General features: G+C 41.8%; 1 protein-coding gene across 2 annotated transcripts in view; it reads left to right on the top strand.

Annotated features, from left to right (window-relative positions):
* Positions 1-20,488, top strand: part of CEP97 (centrosomal protein 97) — a 49,103-nt gene that overhangs the window by 3,120 nt on the left and 25,495 nt on the right. Inside the window, exons 2-9 of one of the 2 annotated variants that reach the window (XM_077482473.1) lie at positions 848-990; positions 5,451-5,609; positions 6,622-6,723; positions 7,572-7,685; positions 10,324-10,490; positions 12,738-12,902; positions 17,429-17,571; positions 18,132-18,804. In XM_077482473.1, the coding sequence (XP_077338599.1) occupies positions 848-990; positions 5,451-5,609; positions 6,622-6,723; positions 7,572-7,685; positions 10,324-10,490; positions 12,738-12,902; positions 17,429-17,571; positions 18,132-18,804 (1,666 nt within the window). The remainder of the gene's footprint in view (positions 1-847; positions 991-5,450; positions 5,610-6,621; positions 6,724-7,571; positions 7,686-10,323; positions 10,491-12,737; positions 12,903-17,428; positions 17,572-18,131; positions 18,805-20,488) is intronic. The other variant, XM_077482474.1, reaches the window with a different exon arrangement.

Genomic DNA, 20,488 nt, shown 5'->3' with positions numbered 1-20,488 from the left:
GAGTATGTAGCTGAGCCAGAAGTAGAGGGACCAAATGCGGGGGGGGGGGCGAGTAAAGGAGGCAGTGGAACCAGATTTGGGGATAAAATGAACAGCAGAGACAGCAGAACCATATGCGGGGGGGAAAGGGAATACAGTAGGCAATGGAACCAGATTTGAGGGGGGAAGTGGAAAAGAGGTGGCAGTAAAACCAAATGTGGGGTTTGGGGCAGGGAATAGAGGGGGCAGTCGGACCAGATGTGAAAGTGTAAACACCCAAGAAGGTAGCGTACAGGGTGAGCGACTACTGTGAAGACTCCCTGGATTGTGTTGGTGGGAAGAGAGAGCGAAACAATAGAAAGATCATGGAGGAGTTAGAATAGGAGGCAGCTTCTAATGATCTTGTATTTTAAAGCTCAGGTAGCATAGTTCAGCCTCTGGCTAACAGGGTCATTGTGCATGTTTCTTGTGATTTGATCCAGGTTTGCACGTTTGTGATTCTCTTGTATATTTTCATGTAGGTCTTTCTGATTTTCTGAGAAATGCGCAGTTTAGAAATCCAGACTTTTTAAAATTTTGAACTGTGTATTGCATGTATCCAAAAAAATGCAATTCTACTTTGCTTTTAATCTGCATGTGTACTAATATCTTTAGCCACTTTCAACGTGTAGACTTGTTTGTTTTTTGTTTTCTTTTTTTAGCACCGTTATGGAGGGCATATTTATTTTCATATTTAGTTGTGGGGAAAAAAACGTTCACAAGTTGTTGATGCCTAGCCCAGCAGAAATGTTCATCATTTTTCTGTTTTTTTCTCTACTACTGTATAAGCTATAACCTGAAGTGTACTTCTTCTTTTTTTTTCTTTAAGTTACAGCAGTGGATCTTACAGGACAGGGTCTTCAGAAACTGACCGCCATATTACCCTGTGGAGCCGACACTCAAACTTTGATTTTAGACAAGAACCAGATAATCAAATTGGAACACTTGGAAAAATGCAAAAACCTAACACAGGTGAATAAAATGGCCTTCTAAGAACTACAGGGTTCAAGTGCAGCCATTAATCTAAATTCGATTTATTTTTAAAGCTAAGTTGAACTTTCAGTTTAAGTCGGCAACATACCTTGTAGGTGCATCCAGACAAAATGATTCCTACAGTTTGTTTTCTTTAGAAAGCAGCCAGAGTAGAAAAGTCTGTTCCTGCCAACATGCTGTAGAGAAGGAGTTTCTGAGAGACCACTTCTACCCAGAGAGCAAGAGTTCTTCTATAGCATTCTGGCAGGGAACCAATTTTTTTTCTACTCAGGCTGTGGCTGCTTTGTAAAGAAAACAAACTGTAAGACTTCACACGCATTTGTTTTAATGTACCTGGAATGTATTTAGCTGAAAGTTCAGTTGGGTTTTAAAGCTAAGTATTTATGATGGCTAAAGTTTGTGCTGGTTTACAGTAACGGCCCCAAAACTTTTTACTGTCCCTGAGAACTGTTTTCAAGTTGAAGCGGAACTTTACTCATATCAACTTGATAAAAAATAATGTTCTTTAGCAAGGAACATGCATTCCACATTAATAATTATGCTACTAAAATTAGTGTGTGCTGTAAATTGTTCTTGTTTCTTCTTGCTGGAGGCTGCCATTTTGCTGAAGCCCAGAGCCCCTGAACAGCAGTAAATCATAAAACGGAACTAAACCCATCGATTTTAACAGTTTAATAAAAAGTTACATTCCTGGAATGCCGGGATTGCTAACTGCCTCATTTGCTTGTTTCCTCAATCAATCTGTCAAATGACTGGTGTTATAACAGATCACACTTGCAGATGAAACAGAAGCAACTTGGCTGTAAAGCAGGGGCCGTCAACCCTCGGTCCCTGGCCCACTACCGGGCCATGGCCCTTCTGTAGGCGAGGGCGGGCGGCCGCAAGAGACATGCTGGGCTACCGGCATGAGAGCGCTGGGTGGATGGAAGAAGCAAGCAAGCGGGCGGGCAAGCAGAGATGATGTCATCTCTCTCCGCTCCCCAGAATCACCATTCTTCTGCCCTCAAAGCCAGTGCTCTGTCTCAGTTTTGGAGGTGCGGCGGGGAGCAGAGAGATGACATCATCTCATACTGCCTGCCTCACTTCGACGCTCTCCTGCGGCTGCTCTGTGTGTGAAAACGTAGATTCCTTGTTCAGCGGCGCAGATTGCCTCCCCCCCCGTACAGCTAATCAGGAATGGCGGAAGGGTGGAGCCAGAGACAGACAGCCGAAGGAGTCCCGGACCCTCCCTCTGCCAGGTGAGACCAGCTGCGGCATGAGGAGGGAGATACCCTGCAACATCCAGAGGGGCGATCCCACAGATATGTGACGTCATCAGTGACAGGTGCGCTGTGTGTGGGAGTACAGGTGAGGTGTGCTGGGACTCTTAGTTCACCCCCTCAGCAATCGGCAAATCTTTTTGCAGACAATTGCCACTAGAACACAAGAAGTGTTTTTATTGGAAGATTTCCCTTTTGTTACTGTTCTGATGACAACTCGGAATTTCAGATCTTTTCTCACTTGGTCCTAGTGATGATGGTGAATAGGACAAATACAAAAAGTGAATCTTCTCTGAGGGAATGCAGACCGCAAAAACTTGATAGAGGTTCTAACCTTTCTCTAACAAAATTTGAAAAAATATAACATTTATTGCCTTTAGATAAATTCTAAGATTTTTAACTATCTTTTGCAGGAAATAAAGTAGAATAATCAAATGTTTTGTCCTCAAAAAGGGTGAATACTTAAAAAGAAATCTCAAATCAGTCAGTCTTCAGGATTTATGTGCAGAACAGCCTTGTGGAAGCATATAAACTCAGCTGTCTGTGACAGACAATACAAAAAGTAAATTAAAGCAGTATTAAACGCAAAACCAAAATGTAATATTTTGCAGCTTACCAATCATGCCATGTGTTGGCTGTAGAGCTGCACGATTCTGGCTAAAATCAGCATCACAATTTTTTTGCTTAGAATAAAGCTCATGATTCTCGCGGTGTAATATCTTTTACATTATACTAACTACTAACTTTACTATTTAGTTTTTTTTTTTCATTAAAGTGTATTTTTTTTTAAAAGAATAGCGTTTGAAAGACAGCTGCGCAAATACGGTGTGACATAAAATATGCTAAAAAAAAAAAAAAAAAAAAAAAATTCTAGTAGAAAATGAATGATTTTTTACTTGTAATTAGGGATTAACCGACCTCTAAAAAATCTAGAAAATCCATACCAGAATCTTATCTGAGCATACAACCTGGCAGGTGGTTGTGGGGGTCTTATCGGAATCTGGAAAGCCCCCTTTAACAAGGGGACCCCCCAGATCCCCCCCCCCCCGTGTGAATTGGTAATGGGGTACAACTGTACCCCTACCATTTCACAAAAAAAGTGTCAAAAGGGTTAAAAAAGACAAGAGACCGTTTTTGACAAGTCCTTTATTAAATTCTTCTTCTTTGTGCTGCTTCTTCTTCATCTTCTTTCTTCTTGTCTTCATTTGGTGGTGTTCTTCTCCACCTTCTTCATCTTCTTCTTGCTCTGGCTTCTTCTCCGCGCCGTCTGCATGATCCGCCTCTGTGGGAGTCTTCAGCAGTGTGATGCTTTGCTTCTTCTGACACTTCTTAAATAACGGAGGGTCACCCAGTGACCCCATCCTCCTTTGATGCACAGGGACTTCCCTGTGTTGTCAGAGTGGTCGGGGTCAACCGTTTCCTTTAGAAATGTCATTTTGCCATCAGACTGTTCTTAACACGGGAAACATGCGCCCCTTTACAGGCATACTATAGACACCCCCCAGGTACGAAATTTTAAGGAATATTACATATTGTTTTACTTTTTTTATTATTATTATTATATTGTATATTCTAATAATATAATAGTATTATTATTATTAAAATTGCTTAAAGTGAAACAATATGTAATATTCCACCTTTAATTTTTATATGTAATTGCACCTTTGGACAGCAGCATTATCAGTAGTGGGGGTGTTGGAGTGTTCAATGTACCAGCTGATTTAGATAAATTAACAAATTGAAGCTGAACTCCAGCTAACACGTTATAAGCAGTTACAGCAAACCGTTCTTTTTTCCTTTTGGGATAAAGGTTTTACATAAATATTTTAAAAGCTGACCATTGTAAGCTCCCCTGTCAGTAGTGAATGGTTGTCCCAAGCCTGCAGGACAGCTTGTTCTTTTGAAAAACAGACCTATTGGCCAGATCATTTGGTGAAAAGAAAACTTAAAAAATCACTAATGCAGCCATCACGTATAAGAATTGGCAAGCTGCCATATAATGTTTGATTTGGGATTTAATACCACTGCAATTTAATAAGCAGATCAGATGTGTTGGTTGGGTTATTCAAAAAGGCATTTACAGCTATTTTGTTTCCCTATAAACTACCTGCACCTAATTCAGCCATTTGCACTGGTTTTGCTAACATTACCGGCAGGTGCACCAATTTGGGTAGTTCTAACTACTTCTATTCTAAACTGGTGTACAGAGGTAAACCAGTGCTCAAAGTGGGACAGGGCAGTACTGGGGAGCTATAATGAATTTGGCTGCTTCCTACTGAGGGTTGTATCCCCTGCCTCATTCAGTTGTTGGCTGGGAGATTCCCGGCCCCAAGGTAAATGCAAACAAGGGGGCTGGGAATACTGGTGATTTTCGTTACCCCAATATAGCAATGTGAGTCACAGAGGAGGCGATCTTGATGGGGAACTCGTCCCCATGGCTGCACTGCCTTATAGGAAACTGAGAGACTAGTTTCCCCTTCAAGTCTGCCTTGCTTGTGAATAACAGTGAATGGATTTGAAAGTTGTTATTAGACTGAATAGTGGCTACAGATTTGCCCAATGCCATGCACTGTCAATCAACAGTAAGGTGGATCTGATGGGGCACTAGCCTCTTAATTCCCTGTCAGTCTCCTCTCACTACAGCACAAAATTCCTTGGCATATGCTTTTCTGTGTGATGTGGCTAGAGCTGCACGATTCTGGCTAAAATGAGAATCGCAATTTATTTTTTTGCTTATAAGATAGATCACGATTCTCGTGGCATTTTTTTTTTTTTTTTTATTCATTGAAGTGTATTTTTGCTAATTCTGCTAAAATATATATAATGTTTGGGGGGTTCCAAGTTATTTTCTAGCAATTGTCAGAGGGGTTAAATCGCGATCACGATTTTTTTAACTATTAATTGTGCAGCTCTAGATGTGGCCAAGGAGGGAGCTTAATTAAGCAGGTTGTGGCATATGGGGTAAGTATCATTTTTACATAATCTTTATCCGATTCCCTTACACTATAGAAGGTCTGGTATAGCTCTGCTTAAAAAAAAGAGGATGGTTATACTGTTGTGGTAGAAAGCCAAATTGGTTTTAATTACTTAACAGTTCTGTAAATGTCATTATATTGCTATTACGTATTTTGTGTTTTATAAGTATTCATCAGTGATTGCTATGTCTTTGTCTATTATTAGTTGTCTGTAGCCAACAATCGCCTTGTTCGGATGATGGGTGTTTCAAAATTAATCCATCTTCGAGTTCTGAATCTGCCCCATAATAGCATTGGATATGTAGAAGGGCTGAAAAACTTGGTGCACTTGGCGTGGCTTAACCTTGCGGGGAACAATTTAAAGGTAATTTTTTTTTGGTTTTTTTGTTTGTGTTAATGATTTATCAACATATTCCATTTTCTTACAAAGATCCCTAAAGCTTATAGTATCAATGTGCTTATATATAGGCAAATTATTGTCCAAAATGGTTTGTCTTAAAGGAGAAGTATAGCCAAAGCTTTTTAGGCCATACTACTTCTATGGATTGCAGTTCATTCTGCACTCCTGTCACCCATTTTCAGCAAACAGCAGACTAAAGCCCACTGTCAACTGACATTACTCAGCTGATCCTGGCTCAGGAAAAATCCTGACCATATAGTCAGGATCCACCTAGGTGCCTGGACGAGCACCTGGTTTGGCCTGTCAGTGATCTGCTAAGAGCCTGAATCAGCCCCTCCCACCTCCTCCACAGGCAAGTGCTCCAGTGAGCGCTGGAGGGGAGAGCAGAGAGCCCATGACTGTCTGTCACAGCTCTCTGCTCAGAGCCGAGGGGGATAAATAACCGATCAGTGGTTTTTGATTGCTCAATTCTCGGTGTAGAGCCGGTGAGAGACAAATGCATCATCCGATCAATGCTTTATCCACCTAGATGAGTATAATTGTTTGTTTTTTAAATCCCAAACTTTTTTCTTTAAAGCAAGACTTACATTGAAATGTAAAGGAGGATCTGATTATTCAGTACTAAATGAACACATCACAATATGTATGGTCAATTTTTGATTTAATAATCTACACATATATTCAGTAAATCTATCAGGCCCAGTCATTGCTTTTCTATGTCTAACAAGCATGATCAAACTTAATTTGTGACTTCAGCCTTTTGTATAGGTTTCTGACCATACATTATAAATGTCAGATCTTTTTAAAAGATTTATGCTGTCTTAATATCTGACAAACATTGGGCATTATGAGCCAACCACAGTGCTTGTACAAGTTCTAGAGGGTAATACAGTTTTTTTTATTATAAATGAGTTTTCAGAATTAATTTTCAAACATTTTGTATTATTTTTCTTATTTTTTATTTTTTTTTCTTCAGGTTATCGATCAGATAAACAGCTGTACATCACTTCAACATTTGGATTTGTCAGATAATAATATATCCCAGATTGGGGATCTAACAAAGCTGATATACTTAAGGGTGAGATTTGAAGTCATTTCCTGTAACCGACCTTATGTGTCTTCAAATGAAGCCATTTCCAAGTAATTAATAAATTATTGGTGGCAATGAATTCGATATTTGCAAGATCAACTAGATAATAATAAAAAAGGAATCTCGAGCCTTTCATGTGATTTTGTGAGATATCTGTGAGCTATAATTTTTGTAAAAGGGTATTAAGTCTGTAGGGCATCCATTAAATCACGAGGGAGGAAAAGACATTTCTAAAAAAAAAATGCCAATGTGTTAAATAACTACAGTATTGTTACTTTGTAATATATACTTATAGACTCTGGCAACTACTGAGATAAAATCACATTTAAGCAGATATATAGAGTATCACTTTTAACCAGTCACCTCAACCATTAAATGAAGAGGAAAGGATTGCCGCTATACCCCCTGGACCGGTAAACTGGCAGTGGGAGAGAGGAACATGGAATAAGGCATGACTACTATACAGGAGGCAGTGCATGTGTATGTAATAAGCAAATATGGCTGCATGGGACTGTTTAAGGCAAACCACACACTTTGGAATCCAATTGTACAATATTTGTACAATCTAATTTCAATGTATATAGGAGAGGCCTAAACAGGCTGTTATATTCGTTTTCAGTCAGCTAGGCCCCTAGACTACATAGTTTACAATTTTATTGTATGTTTCTTTGACCAGTTTTGCAGACTAGCAATTCTGCCAACTTTTTTTCTGGAGCCTAGATTTAGTTTGTGATGTGCAGCATTTACTCACTTGTAGTCACATGTATGTAGAAAGCAGAGTTATGGCATTAATATAGAATGAAAAAAGCTGATTGGTGTCTTACTTTTTCTTGTAGACTCTTCTACTGCATGGCAATAACATCACATCGTTACGAACAGCACCAACCTGCCTCCCAAAGTGTCTTGCCATTTTGTCCTTGGCAGAGAATGAAATCAGAGACCTCTGTGAAGTAAGTGGACCTGTTTTGAAAACTGTATATGTATTTCAAACCACGTGTGAATTTTTAAAGTTTATTTTAAATAACGTGCATGTCATACTTACCTGCCCTGTGCAATGGTTTTCTCTGAGCGGCCCCAATCCTCCTCTTTTTGCCCCCACCCCCGCTGAGAGCGCTCACAGCAAGCTGCTTGTTCTGGGGGCCACTTGTACATGTTGGCTCCTGAGCCGCCTCTGTGTCTGAGACACACAGAACATGGTTCGGCCTAAACCCTGCTCCCAATGGCTCCCGCTGCTGTGTCTCAGCCAATAAGGAGGCAGAGACCTGGGAGAGCATGTGCTCTCGCGCACATCGCTGGATTGGGTTCAGGTAAGAATTGAGGGGGCTTGGGGGGGGGGGGGGATGCACACTGAAGGTTTTTTTACCTTTTGTGCATGCAAGGTAAAAAAAAAAAGAAAAAACTTCAGCCTTAGAACCACTTTACTAACAGAAAATGTTCTGTATCTCCAGAGGCGGACTGATAACTCATGAGGCCCCCGGGCAATAGGAGATTATGGGGCCCCCAGGCAATCAGATTATGGGGCCACACAGTATACACAAACACACACAGTATAAAATCACACAGGTTACACATACATGTATACACAGATATATTTCTGTTGGCTGAGAAGGTACTGTAGAGGTGGGGCAGCTATAATCTCTGGATTTTTAGACCAAAAGGATGTCGCCAAGGGACATTTCAGATGGCAGATGTAAAAAAAAAAAAAAAAACACAGATTTTTACATACTGTCCCTGGTTTTACTGAGGCTGGCAACCCTGAGGGGGCCCTCCGGCAGTGCCAGAGTTGCTGAATGGTCAGTCTGCCCCTGTGTATCTCTTAGGAAACCCTGTCATCTTGCCCCTATAGGTGTCTTCATGGGCAAGCTGACATGCCTCTTAAAACCAAAGGAGGGCTTTTAAACTGTGTTTATCGTGTAGGTTCACTGAGGGGCCCATTTATAAAGCTATGGTATTAAAATACTGATGTGCTTTACCAATCTGTCTTCGACTTTGCTTGGTTTGGTATGTCGAAGCAAGCAAGACTCCATTCATTGTAATAACTGGGAGAAGAAAAGTGCTGTAAGGATGGTGGCCCAGTCACATCACCTAGCAAGGTCATGTGACCAAGCTCTCCTTCTATCATGGCATGTTCTCTGCAGCATACTACAGAGGACATTTCATAGGACACTGCAAATGCCACATTTCAGCCTGATCCTTATGAAAGGCTTGTAAGTAAGGATGAGCTCAGGTGTGTTCGCATGGTCCACGTGCAGAGCCCGCCAGGAAGTCGGCTCTGCACGTGGACCATGCAAACACGCCTGAGCTCATCCCTACTTGTAAGATGCAGGCATAGTGTAGAGTCAGCACTGGGGCATCCCACAGTGTATCTGCTCCAAATAACTTGAGCTCTCCGGGGCACAAATTTCTTTGTATGCTCTATTGTTGGTATGCTGTAGGCTAAAACGGGTCCCATTAAGAAAGGCCTAATGTCTGTTTTCCATATTTACCTGCACAGATATTTTTGTGACTGAGTGCTATTAAATGTGCTGTTGTATTAGTATTAAAAGTTATTCATAGTGAATTGCATCTCTCTTATTGTGACTTCTTATATACATTAACTGGCAAGCCATCTTTACATGATTGCTGGAAAAAAAGACTTGCTATAATTCAAGTATCCTATAGGGAGGTATTTAAAAATCGCAAAAATTGTGTACAATTCAAGAAGTAAAACTGAAGATATACCCTGTTTCTCCAAAGCATGGCGTTAGTCTTTGGGAGACTAGTACTAGCTTTAGTGTCTGCTTAACTCATTTTGGAAGTGGCAGAGGAACTCTGACGTGGGCGTGTATTATTTTATTTATTGGATTATATATGCCCTTCTGTGAGTAAGGATTGTAGAATTCACTGAGTCAAACGGCCAAGTGCTATTGTAGAATTCTCACTTCTTCAGTTAAATAACAAAATAATGTATAAAGATAAAAACTGATACCGTCATCGGGACGCCAATGTGTGTATTAGCCAAAGCAGCTGTATGCCAATCCCCACTCTAGGGATAAATTAATTATTGTGAAGTTATATACAGTGCTAACCTTTAGACTGCACTATTTAGCAAGCAACCCTATATATTCCCTTACTCCAACTATCAAGAATCCTTAATTTAGTGCAAAGTGTAAATACAACAACAAAGTGCTTAGTTTAGAAAAATAAAATCACATAACAACGTTCAATAAAAAACACATTATTGATTGAACTTTCACTGACTAATGGACTTTTGGATTTTGTTATATGATTTTATTTTTCTAGACTAAGCACTTGTTTTTTACACTTTGCACTAAATTAAGGGTTCTTGATAGTTGGATCTATGGAATATATAGGGGTGCTTGCTAAATAGTGGAGTCTAAGGTTAGCGCTGTATATAACTTCACAACAAAATAATGTCGTTTTGTGAATTCCCTTTTGAAAGTATGTCAAAACTCCACTCAATTTTAAACTAGTGTGGTGATTTAATGTTTGTTTACTGTGTTTTATGATTTCGTTTGCTATATAGATCTTCAGCGAATGATTTGTACAAGCTACCAACAATAAAATCCCTCCTTTACCTTTTGCCAGGTTTCATTCCTTTCGGGTCTCACTGACTTGGAACAGTTGTCAATCATGAACAATCCCTGTGTGATGGCCACTCCTTCAATACCTGGCTTTGACTACAGACCTTACATTGTTAGTTGGTGTTTGAACCTCAGAGTTCTAGATGGATATGTAGTTTCTCAAAAAGAAAGGTAAATTGTTGCATATGATATATAACCTTGTTCAATCACATTTTTGTGTGTGTGTGTGATGTACATTTTGTAAATGTTTCAGATTGCCAGCACTAAAGAGATGAGATATAATAATTTTTATTTATTTTTCTTAAGGTGGACCTGAACTCAAAAAATGAAAGATGCAGTATATGCTATATTCATAGGAAGGATCTATATAAATTACTTGTATCTGAGCCCCCATTAACACCTATGCAAATTAGATGTGCGTTTTGCCGCATTTAATTTGTATAGTAGGAGAATGTGACTGGCTCACTATGGAGGCGGTTTACATATCTCCGGGGCGGCTGCGGAGCGCACTGTAGAAAAAACGAGTGCATATTTGGCTCAGTTTCAGGGCCGAATTCAGGCATAGAATCGGCCCTGAAACGGGGAACAGGGACGCACTGCCCTGCTGTGCATTCCGCATCGGGTTATAGTGCGACTGTGAACCCGGGCTAAGTAATACCCTTGAAAAATCTACAATTTTTGCCTGGAATTCCATATGAAAATAGCAGTGCATTCCCTATGCTTACAACCTTGTAGTCATATATCAGCAGTGCCAGATCATCTAAGGCACTGCTGCTTGTGACTGTTGGGCACTCCTGTGCCTGCAGCCTCACAGCTGTATGTCAGCAATATCAGATAATCTAAGGCACTGCTGCCTGTTACTGCTATTCTCACAAGGTTGGAAGTGTTATTAGCACTACTGTGCTGCTCACTGTTCTTGCTGCAGTGGAAGGTGTACCTGAGGACCTGCAGTGTGAAAATCTCGCTGCCTTTGCTTTATTTATCTTATAGAATTGCACTCCTGAATGTCTCCTGCTGTTTGATTATTTCTCCATCAGTCATCAGATCAGCAGTTATTAGGGGAGCAGCTCTGTGTGGTTGAGGAGCCAGGCCCTTGCTTTCTTGTGTCAGACACACTATATGGAGCAAGGTGTGGTAAGTTAGTAATAGGAAAAAAATCAGCAGCAGGGATCCCAGTGTTTAAAGTAATAAATGTAACCGTAGAATAAGAGACATGATCAAGCTCAAAGCATTGTATTTTTTATTCCTGGTATAAAGAGGTACTACTCAAAAAAATATAATCTTATCCCCATAAATTAATGTTGGATATGTATTTTAATGATAGGTCCACATTTACTTCCTAAATGTATGTCCAGTGCATGATGTCAAGTTTAGATTTGGTAACTGTTGGATTATTATTTGTTAGTGCATGTTTTAAAGTGGTTCTAATGTCTAAATGTTTTTTTACCTTAATGCATTCCCTGTTTAGCTACCTTTTCTACCCCACCCAAAACACTTATAAGTCAATCTGATCAATCCAGCCCTGTCCTGGCTGGTCTTCTCCCTTCACTTCCTGGTCTCCTAGGAAACTCATGCAGCAGTGGGAGCCCATAGACTCCCGCTGCTCATTTAAATTCTGTGAGGAGGGAGCAGGAGGCATGACTGAGCCACACTGTGTGTGTGTGTCTATGGGTGTACATGGCTCGGCTCAGGAGCGCACCAGCACAGGTCCCCAATAGCATTATTTTGGGGGCACCTGCAGGAAGAAGATGGGGACAGCGCTGGTGGAGAACTGCTAAAGATAAGGTAAAGGACCACTCTGTGCAATATCGTTGCACAAAGCAGGTAAGTATAAACCTCTTTTTAAATTTAATTAGAAAAAAGATCATATTTAGTTTTACTTTAAAATGGTGAAATTTGAAAGAAAAATTTAAATAATAGATCTACTGGCTCTTTAGAGGTTTGTTTAACTTAAAGTGGAGGGCCACAAATAAAATAAAAATGTAAAAATAACAATTTGAAAAAAAATATTTTTTTTTACCTTACCAGAAATCCCTGTTGCTAGGCAGTCTTCCTAATCTGCCTCTTCCTACTCCGCGGTGATCTTCGGTCTTCTCTCCTCGTTGCGTTTTCTTCTGGGTAATGGGGCTTGCTGTGTTCTGGGAACTGTGTGTTTCCTAACAGCGCGTCCCATTCACAAAGTGCTGTGCGACTCACGCATGTGCAGTAGGAAACGGGCAGTGAAGCCGCAAGGCTCCTCTGCCTGTTTCCCTTAGTGAGGATGGCAGCGCTGGGACCCGATAGCCGAGGCACGGGTCGGCCTTGGGCGGCCGACATTGCGGTCGCCATGGAAAGGTTGTGCATTTTTTTTTTTTTTTAAATAACAATGCTTACCTGCTCTTTCATTTTTTTTTTTTGTTTTTTTCTTTTGTTTCCTAGTCTGAAAGCTGAATGGCTTTATAGTCAAGGTAAAGGGAGATTGTACAGGCCAGGCCAACATGTACCTCTTACGTCATACCTGGCTTCTGTCTGTCCTTTGACTTCCGCAAATGGCCTGCAAACTGAGGAAGATGCAAAACTAGAGAAAATATTAAGCAAACAAAGGTACAGATGTCTAAAATTATTTTCATGTAAAAATGCATAATACCTTAAATTACACAAAGTTGACAAAACATTTTTTCTCGTATTTTCACCATGTGTTCATCTACAAAGTCAATGGAAATTGTTTGTAAAGTTGGATGTTTTATAGTGGTATTTTATCTGTGCCAACAAATATTCACTCATTAAACCAAAATGTACCGTTTAACCCAAGAGTGTTCTTGGTGGAACTACATTGTTTAGCAAAGTTGTAGGTAATGCTGCAGTGTTATGTGGTAAGCTTTCAGAAGAGCCCCTGCGCCTGGTTCAACCCCAGACAAAGAATTTTTTATTTTTTTTTAAGTGAAGAATGTTGTACAACCTCTAAGGGTTTCTTTGTCCTCATTGTCCCTATTGGGAAGATTTCCCCTCACTCCCACCCCAACAGAGCCAGCCCCTCACCGAAGACATCCCTCAGCAGCAACCTATTGCCATGTAGTATATCAAAGTGAAATAAATCATGCCATAAAGGAACAACAACGTGTTGGTGTAAAACAACCGCATAACAAAAAGTAACATAACCTAACAAAAAAACTCAAAAAACTCACTCAACCAACCAGGGTCTGCAACTGCCAACCGTCCCTTCCCCCCACCCTGCTTAGCGCACATATCGTGAGACCGCTTGGATGCCCTTTAACCAGTCCGAAGGCAACCGTAACTTGGGAGACAAGTAACAAAACGGGAGTAAAAATCACCCCATTGAAGTCTCTAGTTCTGCCCTCCTTCTGGAGCTTCTATTGAAGAAAGAAACATAAAGTTCCCAGTGGGAGATGCTGGATAAGGATTTATTATTACCTGAGTCAGAATATTCACCCGGACCAGGCCAGGGGCACAAAACTTGAAAAGTTCACTTAGCAGCTGTTGCACAGTTCCATCGACAGCCTGGGAGAGATCTCAAAATAGAGAGAAGCCCTCCAAACTTGTAGAGACAAAGCAGGGTAAATGAAGAGAACCCAGCAAAAGGAAAAGGTGGAAAACAAGATAGTTGGATCCCAGGGCTTTTAACTTAGGAATAGCAGCCAAAGGTGTTGTAGTCAGACTATAGTGCTGACCAGGGTCTTCATCCCTTTGGAAGAGTTAAAGAACCAAACTGCCTCATCGTCAATGACTCCGCTTGGCCAGGAAAAGGATGCTGTACTTTATCCCTCTGGTACGGAGTGCAGCTTTAACCGAATCGAATGACCGACGAAGTTTCTGCGTTTTCAATTGAGTAGTCTGGGAACAGCATCAACTGATTATTCTGATAGTGTAGCTCACCTGCAGGGGGTCCCCTGTGGTGGCGGCATGCGGTGTGCTCTCTCAACTGAAGTAGGGGGATAGCTGGGCTGCAGGCAGTATGGAGTGCAAAGGACCCTCCACAAAGACCGTGGGGTTCTTCCCCCTTCGCTCCCTAAGGCCGATAATGCGGATATTGTTCTTCCGGCAATGATTCTCTGCATCCTCGACTCTGTACTTCAGGGTTCTCATTTTAGAAAGAAGCGTGCGGAGGGCGTCATCATGCTCTGCCACTGTGTCCTCAGCATGGCCTATCTGTCCCATTGCAGCAGTGAAGTGGGAGCAGACCTTGACCTTGTCCATGTCCTGCTGCATACGGCCCACGTCCAGTTGCACTGCCTCAATTTTACTGGTGAGGGTAGTTTTGACACAAAGCAACCACCGGTTGATATGATGCAATAGCCACCACGACCTCCTGGGATCCCTGGCGAGGGGGAGCAGGGCATCTCTGATGCATCCGTCTGGGACTCCATGCTTGCATGCTGTCGCCGCTCGGGCCTAGGTCGGCGCTCCGGGACGGCTACGATGGGTATCTCTGGTGGGAAACAGATCCTCCTGGTACCTTTCCCTCTGTCTGATGACTTAGAAGGCATCCACCATCTTCCCATCAGTGCAGGACAGCATAATACTCGGGTATGGGTAAGATTAGTTTAAAACTCCAGCAGAGCTCCGGGAAATACGTCCGGTTACTCCGCCATCTTGGACACGCCCCCCCCCCCCAAAAATGTTATCTAACATTTCTTTTTCTCCCCTAGATTCCCTGCTAGCTATAGCTATACATTTTATGGTATGCCCATTTTCTTGCCTGCAAGATTATTGACTGTTCTATCATTTTAGCTCTAGCACTGTCTTCCTGTTGCCTATTCCATTTTTACCAGTTCACTTTGGAAAATAAAGTGGGGTACACAATAAGAAAATCGGGCGAACGTTTCTCCGATTTATTTTTTTCCTCCCCCCCCCCCCCCTCCCATGTTTCACAGCAAGTCGGAATAATGAAAGAAAATTCGTACGAATTTTGCACATTAAATGAAAATCCTTTTTTCTGTTCCCGTACGAGAAAAATTTGGGAGTTTGTCCCTTTGGGGAATTTTCATACAAAAATCTGGAATCGGCTGTTGAAAGTTGTGTAAACACTATACGAAAATCGTTCGAAAAGTGTTTGCCCGATTTTCTTATAGTATGTATGAGCCCTAAGGGTGCTTAAACTGCTACAATAATTGACAAAAGGTTACAGTTCTGCCAGTAACTCTGAGATGCACCTGGGGCTGCAATAGATTTCGTAAAACTCAAAATAAGGGCTGAATGATCTTGCTGTTAAGCATTCCTCAATTCCGCATTGATTCCTCAATATAATTATCCTTTGCCTTCTCATTCATTGAGGAACAAAGGAATTCAGACTGTTAGATTTAACTGCCACCTACAGGAGGAATAAACACTGGCAAGCAAAAGAACTGTGGTCTAGCCCAGGATAACCCTGCCTACTCCCAGCATGCTTCAGTTTGTTGCAGTAACCAGGGAGGTTGGATGCCTTTTCTTCAGCTCTTCTGAGAAAAGTTTGTTTTTTCAAAGCTTTTTTTTTTTCTCTTTATGGAATTTTTTTCCATTGTGCCTTCAGTCAAGATTCCTCACTTCGCCTCTGTTTGAGCTGGTCTCTATATAGCTGCTGTCTAGAATAGCTTTTCTTCATCAACAAATTTGGTGGCTAGACCTCGCTAGGCTGGATGATATAATGATAAACCTTCAGGCACTGGGCTCTGCATTGTGCCACTTTACAGACCTTTGTGTTTGATACAGCCTGCTTTCTTACTTCTTTCCAGTTCTGTGGCATAGCTTTAGAAGCCAGACATGGACCCAGGTGAACTGGGGTTTGTGGAGCTTGCCAGGAGTGTGACCTTCAGCGTTTTGCAGTCCTGACTATATTGTGTTGACTGTAGAGAGTTTTCCAGGACTAGAGCCATATAAAAACCCAGGTGTGACCTGCTGTGTCCTGCCATTCAATTTCAAGAAACTATCTTTGCAGAGCACGATGTGGAACTCTTATCTCTGGCTTGTTTCTGTTGCACTCCTACAGTGACCCGGTCACCTCCAACTGTCCAACCTTCATCAGCACTAGCACCTTGGGTCTGTGAGTACCTGAGGCCATAACTCCACACTTTGCAACTTGTTTTATCGTTGTTACGCAGATGCAATCGATACGCAGACACCAAGGGGACAGTCCTGCTACCATGGGTTACCCTAGTAGTAGCCTACTCTAGTGGTCAAATCCTCTAACCTGGAGCCAGGGGGCCCCTTATTTTGTTACCTAAGACTTTGTAGCCATGTTAACGCAATCCATCACAGATACTGACCACAAAGATGCTAAGCGTTCTCCAGTGCCACGCTCCAAAGAATCTAACACTGATGTTTCAGAGACCTTAGGACAGGCCACCAGTTGCAGTAATCACCTCTGACCTAAATCCAGAGTCCCAATAGTCTATCTCTGAAGAGACTGTCTTTGAGTCACCACAGTTTCCTTCTGTCGCCTTCCCTTGTTTGGACTTCTAACCAGGCATATATTCTTGTTTGTACAAATACGTCCCCTGTTCCACAGATACTGGTGCCTCATTGAATTAGGGGGTTCAGCTGCATTTTGGGACCTTTTTTGTCTAGATTCCAGGGAAAGACAGAAATGCTCTTCAGAAGGGTTGTTCTAGAGCTATTTTGTGTGTTCCATGGAGGATGTTTTTAGTTCTCCTTAGACTGGTTGTTTTCAACTCACCAGTCTAGTCCCAGAATATCTATCTTTTCCCTTCTTTTGGTCTTGCTTTTGGACATCATAACAGTCTGTTAATTCTTGTGTCCCTCAATGAAGATTAAAAAAAATGTATTGCTCTTGGAGTTCATTGAGGGACACGGAACCCTCCCCCCTGTGTTTATGATCATGTGCTTAGTACTGCTTTGACACAAAACTGAGGCATGCTGGGAGCAGGAGGAGTAATCATAGGCTGGTCCACAGTTTTTTTGCCAAGGTCTGTACCCCCTGTTTGCAACAGTAAAACCTAACAGTCTATGAATTCCTGTATGCCCTCAAGGAACTCCAAGGAATGGATTTTAGGGTAAGTACTAAAACCAGTTTAGCTGATTGTTTGTACCACATGACTACATTTACATGCCATGGTGGGTCCGTGCAGATGACTGGGTTTCTTTTGAGCACTGATGCAAATATTTGTTTTTAATAGATTGCACCAGAGACAGTTAATAAACCAGAATCCTAATGAAATTCGCAACGAAAGCCATCTCTCCTTTACACCAACTACAAGATCATTTTCCTTCACTGAGCCACGGACTTCAACTCCACCTCTCCTGCGATCTAATGATTGTGGTAAGCAGACAAAGTACATTTCCTTTATGGTATTTGTACTTTTGCAGTGAATAATATGGGCTTTTAGCTTGTCAGAAACTGAGTTTGGTTGCGTAAGATGCAGTGTTCCAACTAATAGTGATAAACTATTTTGCTTGAATGTTTGGCAGAAGCATTTTGGGCAAATGTATATTATGTGAAATGGATGATTCCTTGTTATCCTTTTATCTTCAAGTATATTTAACAAAACATTCCCTACTGCTCCATGTCGAATTTCAATGTTTTCTGACTATTTTTCCATTTGAACCTTACATCAATGGACCTGTTTTTGCAAACTTTCCAGACTTGAGTATTTTTACTTTGCTGAAGTTCCAACTCTTGTTTGAAATAGCAGCATCAGACATTCTCCACCTATTTCATATTTCAATAGTTGTTAAACTTGTTTCTACTTATAATGTGGCATTCTTTCCGTTCCATTTTTAAGATTTATGTAAGGTTGCATGTGACCTTTACATATGTATATATAATATATTATGTATTTTTGTCTTCCTTCCTTGAACTATTTTATTTTGTTTTCCTAGAGCCTACTGTGAGAGTTAACAACTGGCTTGGTACAAGTGACAGTGAAGATTATGCTTCAAGAAACCTTCCTTTTAGTCCTGCTCATTCTGGCACCTCAAACTATAATAGTCTTTATTTAGAAGATATCCAGACGGATGAAGACAAGTTAAATTGTAGCCTTCTTTCCTCTGAATCAACTTTTATGCCTGTTGCGCCAGGTTTATCCCCGGTATCCCCCACAGTAGAAATGAGAGTACCAGGCTTGTCAAATGAAGCAGGTGCCAATGAAACTGTGTTGGAATTTAATAGAAAAAAAACTGAGATGTTTTCCACAAGTTCATACGAGGAGCAGGTAGAATCTGAAGTGGAAAGTAAAAACAATCCCATTAATCAAACCGTTATGTTAAATGAGAATGTAAAAGCAAGCCTCACTGATAACTTGACATCTTCTGATGTAAAGCCAAAAAGCGATGACTCTTATTGCAGTAATGGAGAAAATAGCCAAGTATTTTGTCTTCAGAACAATAATGCGGATAAGCTAAACTGTATGAACAAAGCCGCTACAAAACTTCAGTCACTCTGGAGGGGCTACTACGCAAGGAAAAACAATCCCAAAATCAAGGAAGTATTCTATGAAATCAGACTAAGCAGAATGCATGAATACATTGTCTTCTTAAGTGAAGAAGTCATAAGGTAGGTTTCAAAGAGGATGCTATTGCTGCTTTTGTAGTAAAGAATAATTTTGCCGCTGCACAAGGGGACATTCTAAAGGATGGGTGCAAAAAGTGGCTAGAAATGGTGTCTGATTAGTTGAAACAAATTTACTATCTGTTAACATTCTTTACTGTTCTAAAATAGCATTACATAATTTTAAAAGACTTGCCATTAGCAATTTACTTGAAATGCGTTTTGCCTAAATGTCATGCTGACCATTAACTGTGCATTTTACCATGTCAGCATGGTTAAAAACAATATTGAACTTTGCACTTCACTAGGCGTGAATCTACAGTACCCTATTACTGTTACATAGGGGCCAATAATTTATAATAGGAAGCGGATGATGTTGCTATTCGTTCTACACTGTTGCTGTACACAGTCTGAATTTTTACAGCCCATGTATACAATGACGGTTATGTTGTGCAGCCTGCGGCTCTCCTTTCAATCCATGTTGTCGTTTTTTTTTTTTTATGTGTTTCACTTGCTTTGGAGTTCCAGAGCCAAAGGAGTGCATTGCACATACCGTATATACTCGAGTATAAGCCGAGATTTTCAGCCTCTTTTTTGAGGCTGAAAGTGCCCCCCTCGGCTTATACTCGAGTCATCGCTGTCTGCCCGCTCGATCAGCGTGTCGAGCAGACAGACAGCGGCCATTCTATGATTCAAAAGCCGCGCCTCCGGCTCCGCCTTCGCCTGTGATAGGCGGAACACTGAATTTCCCAGCAGCCTGTGTTCCGCCTATCACGGGCATCGTCTCATCCTCGTACTACGGACGAGGATGATACGACGTCCGTGATAGGCGGAACACAGGCTGCTGGGAAATTCAGTGTTCCGCCTATCACAGGCGAAGGAGGAGGCGCGGCTTTTGAATTTTACAATGGCCGCCGACGAAGAGGGCACGGGACGGAGGCAAGGCAAGGCACGGCACGGCACGGGACGGGACGGGACGAAGGCAAGGCACGACACGGGACGGAGGCTCGGGACAAAGGCTCGGGACACAGGTAGGCTGGACACACACACACACACACACACACACACACACACACACACACACACACACACACACACACACACACACACACGGATGGAGACACACACACACGGATGGATGGATGGATGGAGACACACACACACACAGGGATGGATGGATACACACACACACAGGGATGGATGGATGGATGGAGACACACACACACAGGGATGGATGGATGGAGACACACACACACAGGGATGGATGGATGGATGGATGGAGACACACACACACAGGGATGGATGGATGGAGACACACACACACAGGGATGGATGGATGGACACACACACACACAGGGATGGATGGATGGACACACACACACACAGGGATGGATGGACGGACACACAGGGATGGACGGACACACAGGGATGGACGGACACACAGGGATGGACGGACACACACACAGGGATGGACAGGCATGTCTCACCCTCGGCTTATACACGAGTCAATAAGTTTGCCAGTTTTTTTGGGGGTAAATTGGGGGCCTCGGCTTATATTCGGGTCGGCCTATACTCGAGTATATACGGTATGTAAAGCACCTTGCTGTACATTCGAGCTGTGTGGTGCTAATTTTTTGAAGCAAGGTTATGGCCTCAGTAAGATCAGTCTGCTTTTTTAAAAGTGACCTCG

The sequence above is a fragment of the Lithobates pipiens genome, unplaced genomic scaffold (genome assembly GCF_037356315.1).
Source record: "Lithobates pipiens isolate NorthernLeopardFrog02 unplaced genomic scaffold, aLitPip1_a1.2 Scaffold_16, whole genome shotgun sequence".
In the NCBI taxonomy this organism is placed as follows: domain Eukaryota; kingdom Metazoa; phylum Chordata; class Amphibia; order Anura; family Ranidae; genus Lithobates; species Lithobates pipiens.
This window is presented reverse-complemented; position numbering and strand designations above follow the sequence as displayed.